This window comes from Hyperoodon ampullatus (assembly GCF_949752795.1).
Source record: "Hyperoodon ampullatus genome assembly, chromosome: 14".
Lineage (NCBI taxonomy): Eukaryota > Metazoa > Chordata > Mammalia > Artiodactyla > Ziphiidae > Hyperoodon > Hyperoodon ampullatus.
The window spans coordinates 38,548,951-38,565,516 of NC_136927.1; the positions used below are offsets into that span (position 1 = coordinate 38,548,951).

Genomic DNA, 16,566 nt, shown 5'->3' on the forward strand with positions numbered 1-16,566 from the left:
GTGTGTGTGTAATACAATGACTTATTAAAAGAGAAAAAAAAATCAGTATTGCAAGGGCATTGTCAGGAACAGTGCATTACCGAATCCTTCCCTGGTGCTGTTGTTTGGCACGAGACTGACATCTAGAGTCGGATGTGGCTTATTTGTTCTGAGGTGTTTTCTGGTTGAACCTTCTGCTTTGGATTTTCTGTATTTTAGTTATTGTATTCTTACTCTGTATTCTATTCTGGTCTCACTTTTTGTCGGTAGCATGATGTAAGTTATTTTGCATGCCCTGGTAGGAAAATGTGCACTATACCATTGCCCCATTGCAGTACCAGAGGAAATAATTTTTGCTACAAAATACTTTTCAAGATGATTTTTTCTCACTCAAATTTTGCCACTCTCCTTCCTCCCTCCATCCTCCTTCCCTGCCAACTTAGTCTAAATGGCCCATCACTTCTACACACCGTAGAGACAATTCTTCCATGCAAGACTGAGGCACATGGTGTGACTTCAAATCTTCTTCAGGGTAACAGTCATCATGTGGTGCACCTCATATGTTGAATGAAACAAATATAGGATATATGCTACAATTGAAAGTTTTTGAAGATGTTTGACTGCTTAGAATTCTCCTAGCAAATTAGGAAAGTATTTTTCAGTTGCATTTTGTTGGGTTTTAGTATTGTGATAATTACTCTTAGTAATAGTTTCCTTATACTCTGGCATCCTTCTTGTAGCCAGTTGACTTTTCTGTTTACTTTAAATTGTTTTTTAAAAAAACCTGATCAGTGTATGTCCATTAACACTTCCATAACTTCTGGAGTTGGATTTTCAGTGACTTAATTGAAAATCAGAAGATTTCTATGGTCTTTCATAGTTAGAAAGTGCTCTTCTATTTTCATAAGGGTCATCTTTCTCCTGCTGCAATAGTAAATAATAAGCCATATTTTAAGTTATGTAACCAATAATGCCACACTACAAGCAACATATAAACTACAGTGCCATCTTGCATTCTGGGTCCTAAATACCCTTCCAGTAACCTTAAAGGTACAGTTACCATTTTCCCTTTATTTGGAGTAAGATATGGGAACTGAAGAATAATTTTCTTGTTCAGATGCCATTGTCAAAGCCCTGGCTTAGAGCTTTGAAATTCCTACTCCCAGGCCTGTCTTCAGGCCATTTAACTTGGTCTCTTTGCTGATAAAGATGCCCCAGCATCAATAAGAAAAGAGTATGAAAAGGCATGTATAATTATTCAGAGTGACATCTTAGGTAATTAGGCCACTTCTCTATGTATTTGTATATACATTGAAGGATGAAGTGACTATGTAGATGATATTCTTTCCTGGATGAAAATCCTTTTCAGAAATCGGATTTTAGAAAACACACCTCAGGGGGCTTCCCTGGTGGCACAGTGGTCAAGAATCCGCCTGCCAATGCAGGGGACACGGGTTCGAGCCTTGGTCTGGGAAGATCCCACATGTCGCGGAGCAACTAAGCCCGTGCGCCATAACTACTGAGCCTGCACTCTAGAGCCCATGAACCACAACTACTGAGCCTGCGTGCCGCAACTACTGAAGCCTGTGTGCCTAGAGCCCGTGCTCCGCAACAAGAGAAGCCACCCAATGAGAAGCCTGTGCATCGCCACGAAGAGTAGCCCCCGCTCGCCGCAGCTAGAGAAAGCCCGCACGCAGCAACAAAGACCCCACGCAGCCATAAATAAATAAATAAATAAATAAATAAATAAATAAATAAAAAACAAAACAAAGCAAAAAAAAACCACACCTCATATCAGAATTCTGTTTCATTTGACCTCGTGGCTGCTGTTTAAGAGGAAAATATCTTTACTAGTATATAAGTTCATTATTTTGTATACATTTTAATTTAAACCTGAGCAGTTTGATCATGCATCATGGAAACCATCTGCTCTCCTGGCTCTAAAACAATGTCTTGTTTGAAAAACCTGTTTATATAGGACTTTAAAGAAACACTATCAGAATGTATTGTAGTCAATATAGATGTATTCTTCCTATGACTGCAACCCCAAAGACTGAAAAAAAAACCCTCATTTCTTATTTTTATTAGCTGTATCTTTTTTAATGTGAACAAGTAAGTTTTCTATATAATTTGATCCACAAATGTTTGCAACATCTACTTAATGCTTACTACTGCATGCAAGATACAGTACAAAGTAGCTTTCAACCCACAAAAGCATCCTTGTCTGTACTGAAAACATTGCCTGTATCCAATGTGTTTCTGAAAGATTTCATGTCACTAAGATGCCAGCCTGGTGTCTATTGAATATTGCATCAGATGACCTTTGTTATGTATTTATCAAAACAAGTTCTATATATAAATGCATTTTGTGAAAACCCTCTTTCAGACGTTTGTAAAGGAAAACTTGATTATCGATAGGTTGTTGGCAGCTTAGTTTTTTTTAGTTAAACATGCTTTATATCTTTTTTGATATTTTACACTTACAGGTTGTTGGCTTATTTCCATGTGTCTCTTCGTATATAGTTCTTGAGCAATTTCCTGAAAAATACGCCGAGCACTCTTTTTCTATAAATACAAATAAGAAAAAAATGTATCTCTCTCAGGACTAAAAACAATGATTATTGCACATCATCTGAGCCTTTTCTTTCTTTATTGCCACCAGTCTCAGAAACTACCCTGCCCAACACATCTATACCTACAGTTAACTCTTGTATTTTGAGTACAGTAAGTAGAATTTATGATTGAGAACTATCAATTTACCACATATGTTACCACTTGAGATTATCATTTTTCTCAACAATAGGAAACAGTATCTGTGGTTGCAAGTTGTTCTTTGATGATGTTCTGAGTTTCTTAAATTATTTTGGATTTGAACTATAATTCAAAAGATATTTTACAAGCATTGGTCTGTACCTTTTGTGGATCTTCTGTTTCTTTCTTTCTTAGAGTGTTAGATTTTGACTGTCAAGAAGAAAAGGAGAGTCTTATAAGACACTTTATGTACTCAAAACAGTTGCGGCAGAGATCTCATACCATAATAAGGTTAAACTAACTTAATATTTAAATGGTAATGCAGTAAGAGTTAATAATTTTCATGTCATTTCTGAGATGCTTTATTAATAAAATAGCTCAAACTGATATTGATTATAGGATTTATAGTAATCCTAATATAACATATACATACCCCCTCTTGTAGCATGTGAATAACCAGAAGATAGTCTTTCTCAAAATCTTTAGGCCTTTTAAAGATATTTAAAGGCAGTTTCTAATCTCTTTTAACTTTTTTTTGCTCTTAAAGATTGTTCTTAGCCCTTTCATACCTCCCCCACCAGTGGAAAGTAGCATGTGTATGATGGTTTTAAAGAAGGGTCTCTTATTCCCATATTACTGGGTTTTAAAAAGAAAACCCTGTAAATTGTGTGCTCTGGTTAATAATTTCAGTGATGAAAGTTTTTTCTTTCTTCTACAGACCTCTTCTGCAGGTGGTATTTCCTGCAAATGCAAAGGACGATATTAATTAGATGAGCTATTTCTGAGGCTCCCAACATGTGGAGAGATGGAAATTATTTCCTTATGATAATATTTAAGGCCATAAGGACATCTAATGCAAGAAATTTGACTTACTTTGGTGAGGACGATGAAGAACACGAATACACCAGTAACGTAGATAGAGAGCAGTGATAAGAGGGCCGTCAGGAGACTCTGCAGTTCCTTGCTGAGAACCTTCGTCTCTTTGTTAATTACAGATACAGAAAGAACCACAGTCACTATTGAAGCTATTATTGCAAATATATGTATAAAGTATAATCGAAACTACATGTTAGAGGTGAAACATGAACTTATTCTATTTGGCTATTCATATAAAAATTTATTCAGGGTCTCTTGATTCAGAAAGTACTCAAGTGTATGATATAGTTAAAGCCAGTTCATTAGTTCTTTAAATGTATTATGCCCAACATGTTATTCATTTTTAAAACTTAAAATTTTAAAGAATTCAATTAATTACTTGTCATAATGTTAAGAATCACTTTTTATATAAAGTTTTGCTTAAAGTTAGATAAACATTAAGGGTTTGTTCAAGGGTGTTTAAAGTTTCTTTTAGTAGATATGATGTACAAGTGTCACCAAGAGTCTGTTTATGGAGTTAAGATACTTTCCCACGTGTATTTATAACCTTGAACTGTTTAGTACACATAGCTGAACAGTGCAGTTCTCTAAGAACCTGAGAAGGCCATACATTGAGATTTTAGTGCTCACTGCATGCTTAAAAGACAGGCATTGTTATATGTGCCCCTTATTTCTAATAAAGTTCTGGAAGTGGAACTACTGAATCCATTTGCCCATTCTGAATTTCTCCCTCCTTGCAGGAAGTGTCCTGTGCCCTAGGTAGTGATGAAGTAACACACCATGTCTTCAAGTACCTGAGTATTTGAAATACAAAATCCATTTAGATTTATAATTGTTATCTGAATAACTTGTACTTTTCAACTAAATTTCCCATAGATGCTTATCCTGTGAACTCAGTTTATACAACATACATTTTTTCTTGTGAAACTAACAAATCAACCATATCTGTAAAACTTAAAAAGTTTCAAGTGTGAAATGAGGAGCTCTGGAGAAAAGGAAATTGCCTTGTCTGTCTTAGTGGTACTTTCATTCCTGCTCCTCAAGAAGAATGTTTCTTCACATAAGCTTGCAGGTTTGAAACCTTCATCTCTTTACAAACCATTTTTCTTCTGTCTAATATTTTTTATAGAAGACGAATGCATGCAGTGAGCTATACAAATCTCCAAAGCTGTTGTGTGTTTGTTTTAATATCTATAGCTAATATTTATTGAGCACTTGCTATGCATCATTAAAAGTGCTTTATGTGCATTAACGCATTTATAATTTACCTTACAGGTGAGAATAAACTAAGGTTAAATGACAGTGGACTATCAAAAGGCCATTAGAACACCAAAGCAGGGGTTAAAATACAGGACCATCTGGGCTCCTCAAAGTCCTGTTTTAAAACCAAAAGGCTGGTTAATTTGAGTTTACGTTTTAATGATCTCAGTGCTCATCATAGCAGAGTTTCTTTAAAGGCGAGAGGTCTGGAAAAAAAGCACGAGTTGCTGCTCTTCTCTTCCTTCCCCCAGAATCACGTGAAGCTTTTCCTCTGAAATCTCTTAATTTCTTAATTTACAGAACCTAGCTAGGCTCAGTGTCCTCACTTGCATGAGGAAATTGTCATGGATTTTAGTAAATTTCAAGAAGCCAGAGCCACACCGACCTTTTGTCTATTCATTATCTATGCAGACCCTTCTGGGGATCCCAGAAGGGTCTGCATAGGGTCAGGGATCCCCCAGTGGCTTCACCTAAAATTTGTGTTTATTCTCCATAATGCATATTTTTTTTTCTGGGTCCAATTTATTGATCACTTACGCTTCTTCAGTGTTTGGTTCTAGATGGTGCAATACCAGACTAGATACTGACAAGCCTGTCCGTTAATCACCACATTTCAATCAGTGTAACATACAAAAGGAGGACATAGTTGGTCAGCCTTTGCCAGTAAAGTCTGGACATGGAAAGAGAATGTAGCACCCACATAACCCTGACTCTGTGTCTGCGGAGGCTGGGAGATGGTGTCGGAGGAGTTCTTGAATCCAAACTTCATGTTAGCTTGTGTGCAGGTCACACTCCTCACTGGCTCGGGTACTAAGTTATCAAATTTACTTCATAATCTCTGCATATAAGTATTGTGATGCATTTCGGGGGCAGAGCAGAACGCAGTGTTCGGGGGAAAAAAGTCTTGACTAACCTCTTACCACCAGCACAGTCCCTCCTCCCGTCTGCTTAGCTCTCGGTTCCTTTGAACTGGGAAAGGCTATTCCACAGATGTAGATTGCACTGTCATTGAAAGCCAGCCTGTTTACAGTGAGGGAAACTTGGTTTTGTGCCAGATTCGCAAGTGTGAATTTGTCTGTCTCATCTCTGCATCCATCCAAGCACAGGTTCTCGGGCTGGAGAGCGCCATAACGAAACCACAGGCTTGTTGGTTGCTCTGCAGGGCACCCCGCTGTGGAGAAGGAGCACTGCATGGTCACAGCCTTTTGAGTGTAGTCCACTTCAAGGGAAGGTGGTTGAACCACCGAGACGGTACAGTTGCCCACGGCACCTGTAGGAGGAAGCAGGTGAGCCTGTTTAGTGGGCCTCTCACCTCCCTTTGTGCTTCCGTTTTATTCACATTTTGGGGTGAAGAATTGTCAAAAGCCATTGCTTTCTTTTTCTTCCCTCACTCCCAGCACAGACAAGACTGTAAAAGTAGACACTGGTGCCAATATTTTATAATAACTATGAATGGGGTATAACCTCTAAAAATTGTGAGGTTGTACACCTGTAACTTACATAACATTGTGCATCAACTTTACTTCAATTAAAAAAATTTGAGAGACTAAAAAAAAAAGTAGACACTGGTATTCCTCACTTTTCCTAACCTCAGCCTGCTGTTGTGCAGTGATGTCTGGTACTTGAGGGCAGCCCCAGAGAGGTCCCAGGAATCTGCATTATCATGAGCGGAGGTGACAGCAGATCCAGAGTCAGAAGTTCGGGGTCCACATGTACACCGGTGGTGTACGTACAAGCTTTCCTCTGACCTCCCTATGCAGATCACTTACTCTCTCAGGGCCCGTTTCCTCATCTGTACCCCCTGGCCTCACAGGAGTGTTGTATTCAATGTGGTAATAGGTATCAAAGCCCTTCATGCAAATGTCACACCCACTGATTGAGCACATGGGCAGTTGGGATTTTGAGGGGGGCCTTGTGGCAGTTGTGATTGCTAGGAATTCATGACAATTTACAATTGTTCTTTTATGAGTCTAGTTGTCCCAGTGGGAAACATTATAAAAGGCAAGATGTACATCTGGGAAAATGTAGCCCTGGCTTAGCCTACAGTGTCTTTGATTACTGAGCAGAGGCCTAATGAGCTGGCCGTGCCACAGCCCAGCAAGTTGGATTTCTTCCTGGCACTTGTACATTGCTTTGTAGTCTCTTGTAGCTTTCATCTATTTGATGAGAGTATAGCTCATGGAGCACACACTTTAGTTCGGATCATAGCTCTGCCAGTTCCTAGTTCTCTGGTCTGTTTCCTCATTAGCAAAATGGGGATAGTATTGTGCACCTCATGAGTTTAGCGGGAAGTTTACGTGAGGCCATGGATGCATAAGGAGTATTTACTTACCTAAGTCTTAGTAAGTATTTAATAAAAGGTAGCTATTTCTGCTGCCACCATTATTCCATTAATGGGCAGTGTCATATGCCCATTTTCGAGGTAATTGTGGACATCTCAGCAATGTGTTAGCAGGGCCGGGATTAGATACCCTGTCCAGTGCTCTCTCTACCACGTCCTGCTGCTTTCATGTCATAGAGGTTGGGTCCCTACTTTGGCCTTCTATCTAATCCCAGGCATGTGAAGCTGGAAAGCCACTCAGGTGTTTATAAATGGGAAGACCTCCCCTCAACCCTTTTGGGATCAAGGGGGAGGCTCTATGTGAAATAGTATTGGTTGAGACAAATTGGCATTTTTGCATGTTTTTAGTCTGACTTTGCCTGGTTATATGTTTCCATGTGGTCTTATTTGTCTGACTTTGTCCTTTGCTACTGTAAAGGAAATTGAAAAGTAATCCAAGTGGTCTGATGTAAGTTTCAGACGAGCTTTTTGTCAGCTAACATTTTTGTTACAGGTCCTGACCCAGAACAGAAGAATTAAAACTAGAATCATGGTATCTGTGATGCAAATCTGTTCTCACCATGTTTTAATTTTAGTATTTGTACAATTGAAGATGAGCTGGGAGCTTTTTAGCAACCTGATAAATGTAAACCAGATGAGAGGGTAAAGTCACTTGGAGAAGACCAGGCTCCCTACTTCTTCAGCTGAGGGACTTAGCTTCACTCCTAAGCCTGATAACTATAAGCACAGGTCTCCTACCCAGACTCAGTCACCTTAGAAGTAAAGAAATGCTTTACAAGGTATAGTGATCATTATGTATGGAAACTTGAAATGGAAGTGGGCCTACCAGAGCCACCAAGTTAACCAGCGGTGTCCCAGTGTCAGGTCCTCTGTCACATAGAGTTTTTAATAGGGAAGCTGCCTTTTAACATTTTTCTTGGAGAGCTAGTGCTCCAGGGTAAAATAAATATTTGCAACTTTGGAGTTCCATATCTCTGCTCATTTCTGACTACTGCCTGAGAAGGGAGAAAACCAGTTGCAGTCGTTTCCTGTGGGAGCGCAGACTCTGAGGACACTGCTGCTCCCTCCCCCATGCTGTAAAGCAACATCTTATTGAAAAAAGGGAAGTTTGGGTGATATGTCACACCACAGACTACTCCTGTGAAAAATTTCTCGTTAAGAACGCCCACATTCTGTAGGATTTTTTTTTTAAATACAGTACCCTCTGAAAAGGTTGAAAGTTTATCTTCTTAGTGGAGGGGATAAAAAAAGATTACTATTTTTGAAGACCAAGCTAGAAAATACATAGAAAATTAATTTTTTGACACTTTCTAAAAAAAAGCCTTTTTGGAAAATTTCGAACATATGCAGAAATAGTCGACCAGCACAGTAACTTCTGTGCCATCACCTGACTTCAACCCAGTGTTGTTTCACCTCTTCTCCCTACTGGCTCCTTCACTCCTGTGTTATTTTAGGGCAAATTCCAGATATTTTATCTGTACAACTTTCAAAATATATCTTTAAAAGATAAGAATTCTTCTTTAAAATAATACTAATTAAAATATATTAGAAGTAATATATACATATTAGGGGAAAAAAGACTATTACTGAAAGTAGAAGCAAAAAAATCACCCATAGTCCTTTCACCACCCCCACCAAAATCACTGTTAACATTTTAATATATTTCTTGACGGATGAGAAAAAATAATTTTAAGAGCTTTTGCTCCCTTTCCTGCCCTATGACCCAAACTTTGTGGGCAAATCTGAGATTATTAGATTTATTAGAACTATGGTGAGATTATTAGAACTGTGATGTAGGAAACTCTTTCACAGAGAAAAAAACAGGCATAGGCATCCATATATTATGAGATGATGATTCTTCAAGGAAGGAGCCATTGCAGTTGTTTTTTTAAATGACAAGTACTTTAATTTATAGAAATTCAGCTTTTCTGAAGCACTGTTCTTTAAAAATATTCAAGTATTGTTTAGTGCAGAGTGAGTTCGCCTGTATGGGAACTGAATTGTTGATTACCAACATGTGATTTTATGAATATTTTCAACCCTTTGTTTGGTGAGGTGCTCTTATCTAAAGCTGCATAAGAGCAAAGGAAATTTTCAGTGTTAATATGAAATTTTTTCTCAGCTATTCTTTTATTACCTGTTTCTCTGAGAAAAAAAGGAAATTTATCACTTTAGACAATTTCCATAATGTTATACATTTAAAAATTAATCTGTAGGGTCTTAAAATATAAATGAATTAGGCGAAAAGTAGCAATTGATTTAAGTAAAATGGAGGGAAAAATAAAAGAACCTTACCGACATGAAATAGAATCAGATTGAGTTCCAGACCGAGAATGATTTTGCCTCTGTTCACAGTCTCCATTTCTGTGTGTATGTGTGACGTGGTTGGTGGGACTGTGTATTTGAAGAGAGTTGGCTTTTTTTTTTTTTTTAAAGAAAGGAAGAACCAAAGAGAGGAACTCTTATTAAGGAACCATAATCGGGAACTTTTTGAAATTGTGTAAAGATTGTTTGTAATCCAGTTTCACCATTTAAAGTTGAGATTTTAGCCTAGAGCACATTTCTAAATGTTCATATGTTCACATTTTTCTTGGATTTTACAAATCCTCGAAAGTGTTAGATGTTTTGAGTGAGATTTTGATTTACATGTGGTGCATATTCTCAGGATGTATTGTTTGACGGATAATTCGTACTTTAAATTTCTAGAGCAGTTCAGTCGCTGGTCTTGGGGCATCTAATTTGTGCTTAGTGCTGGGCCAGTAACTTCTGGAAATGGAGGAGAAGCAGAAGGAAGTGTCTTCACGTAGAGACAAGAGAAAAATTAGTGAACAGTACATCAGAGTACAATGAAGAATTAAGTTGTGTACCATTAACTAGTTGTGCCCCAGTTTTGTGTGACCCCTTTTATTGTGCTGTGAAACAAATGTGTGGAATCTCTGTCATCCCCAGCCCCTTGGGGGCTTCATCAGTCAGGTTCTTTGTAAGCAACAGAAAATGACTTGGGCTGACTTAAGCAAAGGGTAATTTATTGAAAGGATTTGGGGTAGCTCAGCGAGTCACTGGAAGGACTAGAGAGTCGTGTATGGGGGTCTACACACAAGACACACGCCCCAAAACATACTATGAAACTGATCCAAAGAGCACACTGCTGCCACCAAGCACTAGATGCTGCGGCTGGACCAAAGCCTGTCGGTAGTACCGCTCAACGCTGCCCCAGCTGCTTGGTCTCACGCCACTGCTCCGCCTCCCCAGAGAAGAGCCTGATGTCCCCACTTCTCTGGGTCACTAGCTCCTCCTTCCAGGTCTCAGGCGAGTGTTTCTGAGCTTAGGTCGTGTGCCAGTGCCTTAGCTGCAAGAAAGGCAGGGAAAGCTGCTTCCCCAGGCTTTGTCTTCCACCAGAAAGAGGGTGCTGGGCCACTGAAAAGAGTGAAAAATCTTCCCACTGTACTGTTTGTACTCTTGGCACCTGTTGATTATATTTTGTCATTTATGGAAAGTTATTCTCAGTCTGAATTTAGTAACACTTTTAGTATTATTGTGTGTTTTTTCCATCATCATAGTATCTAAAGGCACCCCCAAATTTATATATACTATTGTGTGTGTGTATTTGTGTGTCTGTAGTCAGTGCTTGGTATGTGTGTGAACTTGAAGACCTTTTCTAGCCCCCCAGTACCTGGGCATCTGATGCTCATGGGTTTGGAAATGACTAACATAACATAGACTTCAGTCACTGTTCCAAGAAGTGCTGGATTGATTCATCCATTCTAGTGTGTTAGCCTCTCTCTGGTTCTGGAGCTTAACTTTTATGAAATTGTTCTGAAAAGTTAGAGAGTGGATTGACCTCCCTTGAAAAACATACTGAATGATCTGTTTTTATAAATTAAAACCCTTCATTAGCCTATTTTTATTTTCAGCCTGATAAACCTCTCTAGTTAATATGTTGCATAATTTTACTACACTAGTGGCATTTTCTAGCATTTGTCCAAAACCGTCTTTCAAATTTTACGTGTTACTCTCTGCTTCAGTATTCCAGTATTTAATCAGCAGTTTTCCAAACCTATTGACCATTACACACCAGTCAGTCTGAGGGAGGGTGATGTCCAAAACTGTCAGAGAAAATAGTGTGGGCTTTGGGTCCAGTTAAACCAGGGATTACATTTCTGCCCCAGTGTTCATTAACCTTGTAGGCTGGGGCATGTTCTTCAGTTCTCCTAAGTCTGTACTTCCTCTCTTTGTCCTACTGCTGGGTCACCTGGGAGATAATTCATCAAAGCACCCAGTGCTTGGCACATACCAAGTCCTTAGCAAATATTGTTCTTCCCCTCTTCCCTCTTTAAATAACTTGTTTGTTCAAGAATTTAACTTAATGTTTTTATTTGTTTTAGTAGGTGGCAAGTGGGATAAACCATCAGAAATTTTGGAAATCAAGGGACAGAATTGGGAAGAACAAGTGAATAGTCTGCCTGAAGTTTTCAGAAAAGCTGGTTTTGTTATCGAAGCTTTCACTAGACTGCCATACCTGTGTGAAGGTGACATGTATAATGACTACTACGTTCTGGATGACGCTGTCTTTGTTCTCAAACCAGTATAAACACGTGGAGGTTGAAGTCTTCACAGTCCACCCCAAGAATGTATGCTCCGGAAGAGGGTCTGCGTTCTCAGTTATGTGAAGGGAGGACCTTTGGGGACTGCCACTCTAAATATCATGTAGGAATTTTAAAAGCCAAAATACTAATTATTTCTTTGTAGTGTGTAAAAGGAATGTTTTTAAAAAACAAAAACCCAACTCTTTGAGGATTTTTATTAACTCTTTACTCAGTAATGCAGGTCACACTTCGATTATGGAAGATATTTTTTATACTTAATTGCAGTAGGGACTCATTCCCAGGCAAAGCAATAGTCATGACTTCACATGGAACCAATAAATATGGATTGTTTTTAATAAAATGAAGACTGGCAATAATGCTGTCCATCCAGTTGCAAATATTGGTTATAGGATATAGCCACTGATACTCTTTCATGTTTAGAAATTCTATCATTATTCAAGAAAATGTTTTTAATCATGCTAATAAACTTTTTTGGAGATGACTTTGGCATCATGTTTGAATTAATATAAGGCTTCCCTAGCATCTTTCATTGCTTTGGCTTCAGGGGTACCCAAATAGTAGCAGTATGTGAAGGATGCAGTCGACTTGAATGTGCGGTGAAGGAAGGCTTGAGATGGGGGTGGGGTGCTTACTGCAAGGTGTGGTGAACACAGGCAACCCAGACGAACCCTCAGAACAACCTTATTCAGATACAGTACTTCGAGGACCACTCTCACTCCCTAACTCATGTTGTTTTCGGAAATGTGGAACATTGGATTCTGACTTTGTGGTAGCTTCTGTCCTACATTCAGAATTTTGTTTTTTCTGGACAGTCTCAGGTTCTCAGCACTGAAACATTCAGTTTTGTCTTCTGACAAAAATGCAACCTAAAAATGTTTTAATTCAGCTTCTTACTCTGTACTTGTATACCTCTTTCCCGGAACTCGGCTCTTTCGAAATCCTTAACTGAGTTTATCGAGAGTTTGCCAGGAGTGTGGTCTGAGGAAACCATGTCAGACTCATGCATTCTAGAATCAGCAAGTGCCTCCAACTATGTATCCAGAAATGTTGCAATGAGGAACTCATTAGCAAGATCAGTAACCATTATGGATGTTACAAAGAGCAGGGCACTTAACCCAGAATCTAAAATCTCAGTAATAACAGAGATGCCAATTTGAGATCGTGGCTATTAGTATGTTATTCTCACAACTTGAGTTCTTTTGTCAGCCAGGTGTTTCATTAAATATCCTCATTTATATGCTCATAGAAGTTATCAGATCAACACATTTACTGCAACACCTGGGTGTAAAGGAGAATTAAATCCTTGAGAAGAATGACTTTATTATTCATTGAGAACAGCATTCCCATGTCCTCACACCAATATCTTCCACTGTTATTGTGTAGTCATAAGAGTTGGGTTATGTGATTTATGCAAAAGTGTTATTGGTGTGTTCTAATGCTTTTTTCCAGGAATTCAAATAAGTGAAGTGCAAATACTTAGCACCTTAGATTGTAAAAATAGAGGAAATGAGTAAACTTAGTGTAGTTCTTGTATAGTTGAGTTTTGCTTCTTTATAAACTGTCATCATCAGGGGTTGCTATTTAGACTGCCGAACAAGAGTGCAAGAGTGACGGATGTTCAAAGAGGCAGGCTGCTCCAAAGTGTTTCATAACCTTGAAATCCAGATTTGAGAGTCTATTTGAAAAACACACACCTCATTCTTTAGCCCCCAAATCAGAGAAAGCACATACATTAATTTATTTCAAAGGTAAAAATACTTTCTCAGAATCTGAGGTTCTCTGAAAGCCAGCTTCTCAAAAGTGCGGGGATTTTTGGTGAAAATTTAAACCAGCAAATCCGCTCACATTTCATGCCTGGTCTTGAAAGTCTTGATGGTGTGTCACCATTCCACTAGATGGCAGTGTTGCTTACTGAGTGTCAATGGCTGTTTTTTTCCCTAAATGGAGTCATGTTTTTTCTTTTTTCTCCCCAAAGTACAATAAACTGCCTTCTTGTCTACACCATTCCTGTGTAAGTGCTTCATATCAAGTTAAGGTTGTACTAGAGGAATTAAGAAGAGCTCTGTTTGTGGTCAAAGCAAGCTAACCAGTTGACCTTAAAGGTCACAGAGAAAGGAAATGCAAGCTGCACCTGTGAGTCAAAGCTCTTTGCACCTGCAGTTGTAAGCCCCTTGAGTGTTTAGACTGCTGATTTCAGGGAAGGGAAGGGAAGGAGACACAATAGCCTTAGTCATTTATCCCTTGTGCAGAGTTGTTAAGAGAGACAGTGTATTTTCTACCCGTCTCAATGTCGCATCAGTTTTTACACATTTGACCTTTAACAGAAAAGAAGGTGGGCTGGGAAATAAAGTAAAACTTAGCTGTTTCAAGTCGTCTTTCTGAGTAAAGCTTTGTTTTCACTTAGTTCTGAGTATAGTATTTAAATAGACTCATAATGAAGCCAGATGCTTTCATCAATTGCTTCCCGCTGCTTGGTTACTGATAAAAGTATTTCATGTTCTTTTTTCTCTAAAAGCTACAGCACCTTCAACAGGGGCTTCTAGTGGCTAAAGTGACCTACTATGTTTGTGCAGATGCCTAAGTACCCCCCAAATAAGCTTGTATCCAATGCACCCATGTTGCAGCTGGAAGCTGGTGGACTGAGCCAGGGTTGTCCAGGCTGAGTTGTGCTGCCTAGGAGTCCACTGAGCACAACACTAGGCTTGTAATTGACTTGAAACAACCAGGATACTCACTAAGTCACAACTTATCAAAGGTAGAAAATCATGAATTGGCAGAAGGAAGTTCACACTGTGTCTATGCTAAGATCTAAGTGAAAAAATGCACCCAGAATCATTAAGGAAATGTTACCGCAATATAAAATTCAACAGCCTGCCTTTTTGCAATTAGTGGATGATGAGACAATAGCTGGGCAACAGTGAACAGCACAAGAAAAACAATTTCATATCTACTGTAGCTATCTATATAGGTGTTCATATGTTTTGCTGCTTACCTTTATCAATTCTAATATATTTGTATTGTCTTTGTCTTCTATGTAGGAGTTGATTCTAACTTCTTTTTAGTTGTCATTTGCTTTTTAAAATTTTATTTGAAGGGCTTCCCTGGTGGCGCAGTGGTTGAGAGTCTGCCTGCCGATGCAGGGGACACGGGTTTGTGCCCCGGTCCGGGAAGATCCCACATGCTGCGGAGTGGCTGGGCCCGTGAGCCATGGCCGCTGAGCCTGCGCGTCCGGAGCCTGTGCTCCGCAACGGGAGAGGCCACAACAGTGAGAGGCCCGCGTACCGAAAAAATAAAAAAAATAAAAAATAAAATGAACTTTTATTTTGGAATAATGTTAGATTTCAAGAAACCTTGAAAAGATAGTACAGAGAGTTCCTGTATACCCTTAACCCCCTAACGTTATCTTGCATAGCAGCCACGGTATGTTTGTCTAAACTAAGAAATTAACATCGGTACATTACTATTAAGTAAGCTACTGACTATTGCAATTTTGCCCATTTTTCCATTAATGACCTTTTTTCTGCTCTAGGAGCCAATTCAGCATACCACATCCCATTTAGTTGCTTACTTTTTAAATTGTTAGTGTTTACTGACACAGTACCATTACTTATCTTTTCTTTCCAATTTTTTATTGTAAAAATCACATGAAATTTACCATCTTAACCATTTTTAGGTGTTCAGTTCAGTGGTATTCCGTACATTCATATTGTGCAACCATCACCACTATGCATTTTTACTCTTTTCATTTTGCAAAACTGAAACTCTGTACCCATTAAACACTAACTCCTCATTCCCTCTTTGCCCCCAGCCCCTGGCAATCACTGTTCTACTTTCTATGAATTTGGCTATTCTAGGTAACTATAAGTAGAATCATACAATATTTGTCCTTTTGTGACTGGCTTATTTCACTTAGCACAATGATCTCAAGGTTCATCCATATTGTAGCATGTGTCAGAATTTCTTCCCTTTTTTTTTTTTGGCTGTGCTGCGCAGCATGTGGGATCTTAGTTCCCCGACCAGGGATCTAAGATCTAAGATCTAAGAACTAAGAACCCACAGTGCCTGCAGTGGAAGCATAGAGTCTTAACTGCTGGACCACCAGGGAAGTCCCTCTTCCTTTTTTACAGTTGAATAATATTCCATTGTATGTATTTTGCTTATCCATTCATCTGTCAATGGACACCTGGGTTACTTCCACCTTTTTATTGAGAATAATAACAAAATGCTGCTATGAACATGGGTGTACAAATAATCTGTTTGAGTCACTGTTTTCACTTCTTTCGGGTATATATCCAGAAGTGGAATTGCTGGATCAGATGGTAATTCTATGTTTAATTTTTTGAGGAATTGCCATATTGTTTTCCACAGTGGCTGCACCATTTTACATTCCCACCAACAGTGCACAAGGGTTCCAATTTCTCCATATCCTCCCTAACACTTGTAATTTTGTATTTGTCTTGATAGTAGCCATTCAGTGGATATGCGGTGGTATCTAGTGGTTTTGCATTTCCTTGATGATTTGTTTTTATAGTACAATTTGTACAGCATTGGGTTTCATTTACTAGTAACTTGCACTTTATAGCTTGCTATCTATAGTGATATCAATGAATTGGAATCAGTGTCCACTGATACCAAAATACTTCTTTTTAGTTATGAAATTTCATACTTTTGGAAAATTAGGAGAATATTATTACATAACTAGAACTTAAGATTTCCCTCTGGATTTTAGAGTCAATATGCTGTATTCACATG

General features: G+C 38.7%; 2 protein-coding genes across 5 annotated transcripts in view; one reads left to right on the top strand and one right to left on the bottom strand.

Moving 5' to 3' along the window:
- Nucleotides 1-12,295, top strand: part of METTL9 (methyltransferase 9, His-X-His N1(pi)-histidine) — a 42,015-nt gene extending 29,720 nt beyond the window's left edge. The window contains exon 5 of one of the 4 annotated variants that reach the window (XM_079719791.1): nt 11,593-12,295. In XM_079719791.1, the coding sequence (XP_079575917.1) occupies nt 11,593-11,798 (206 nt within the window). In that variant the 3' untranslated portion in view covers nt 11,799-12,295. Of the gene's footprint in view, nt 1-3,448; nt 3,862-11,592 lie in introns of those variants that run through there. The other 3 variants (XM_079719792.1, XM_079719794.1, XM_079719793.1) reach the window with 3 other exon arrangements.
- IGSF6 (immunoglobulin superfamily member 6) lies at nt 844-9,569 on the bottom strand (the record flags this gene model as incomplete). Its single annotated transcript, XM_079719796.1, has 7 exons — nt 844-903; nt 2,464-2,544; nt 2,893-2,940; nt 3,451-3,471; nt 3,604-3,710; nt 5,780-6,136; nt 9,503-9,569. 7 exons carry the CDS (start codon nt 9,567-9,569, stop codon nt 844-846), a joined length of 741 nt encoding a protein of 246 aa, XP_079575922.1.
- Nucleotides 12,296-16,566: the final 4,271 nt, after the last annotated feature.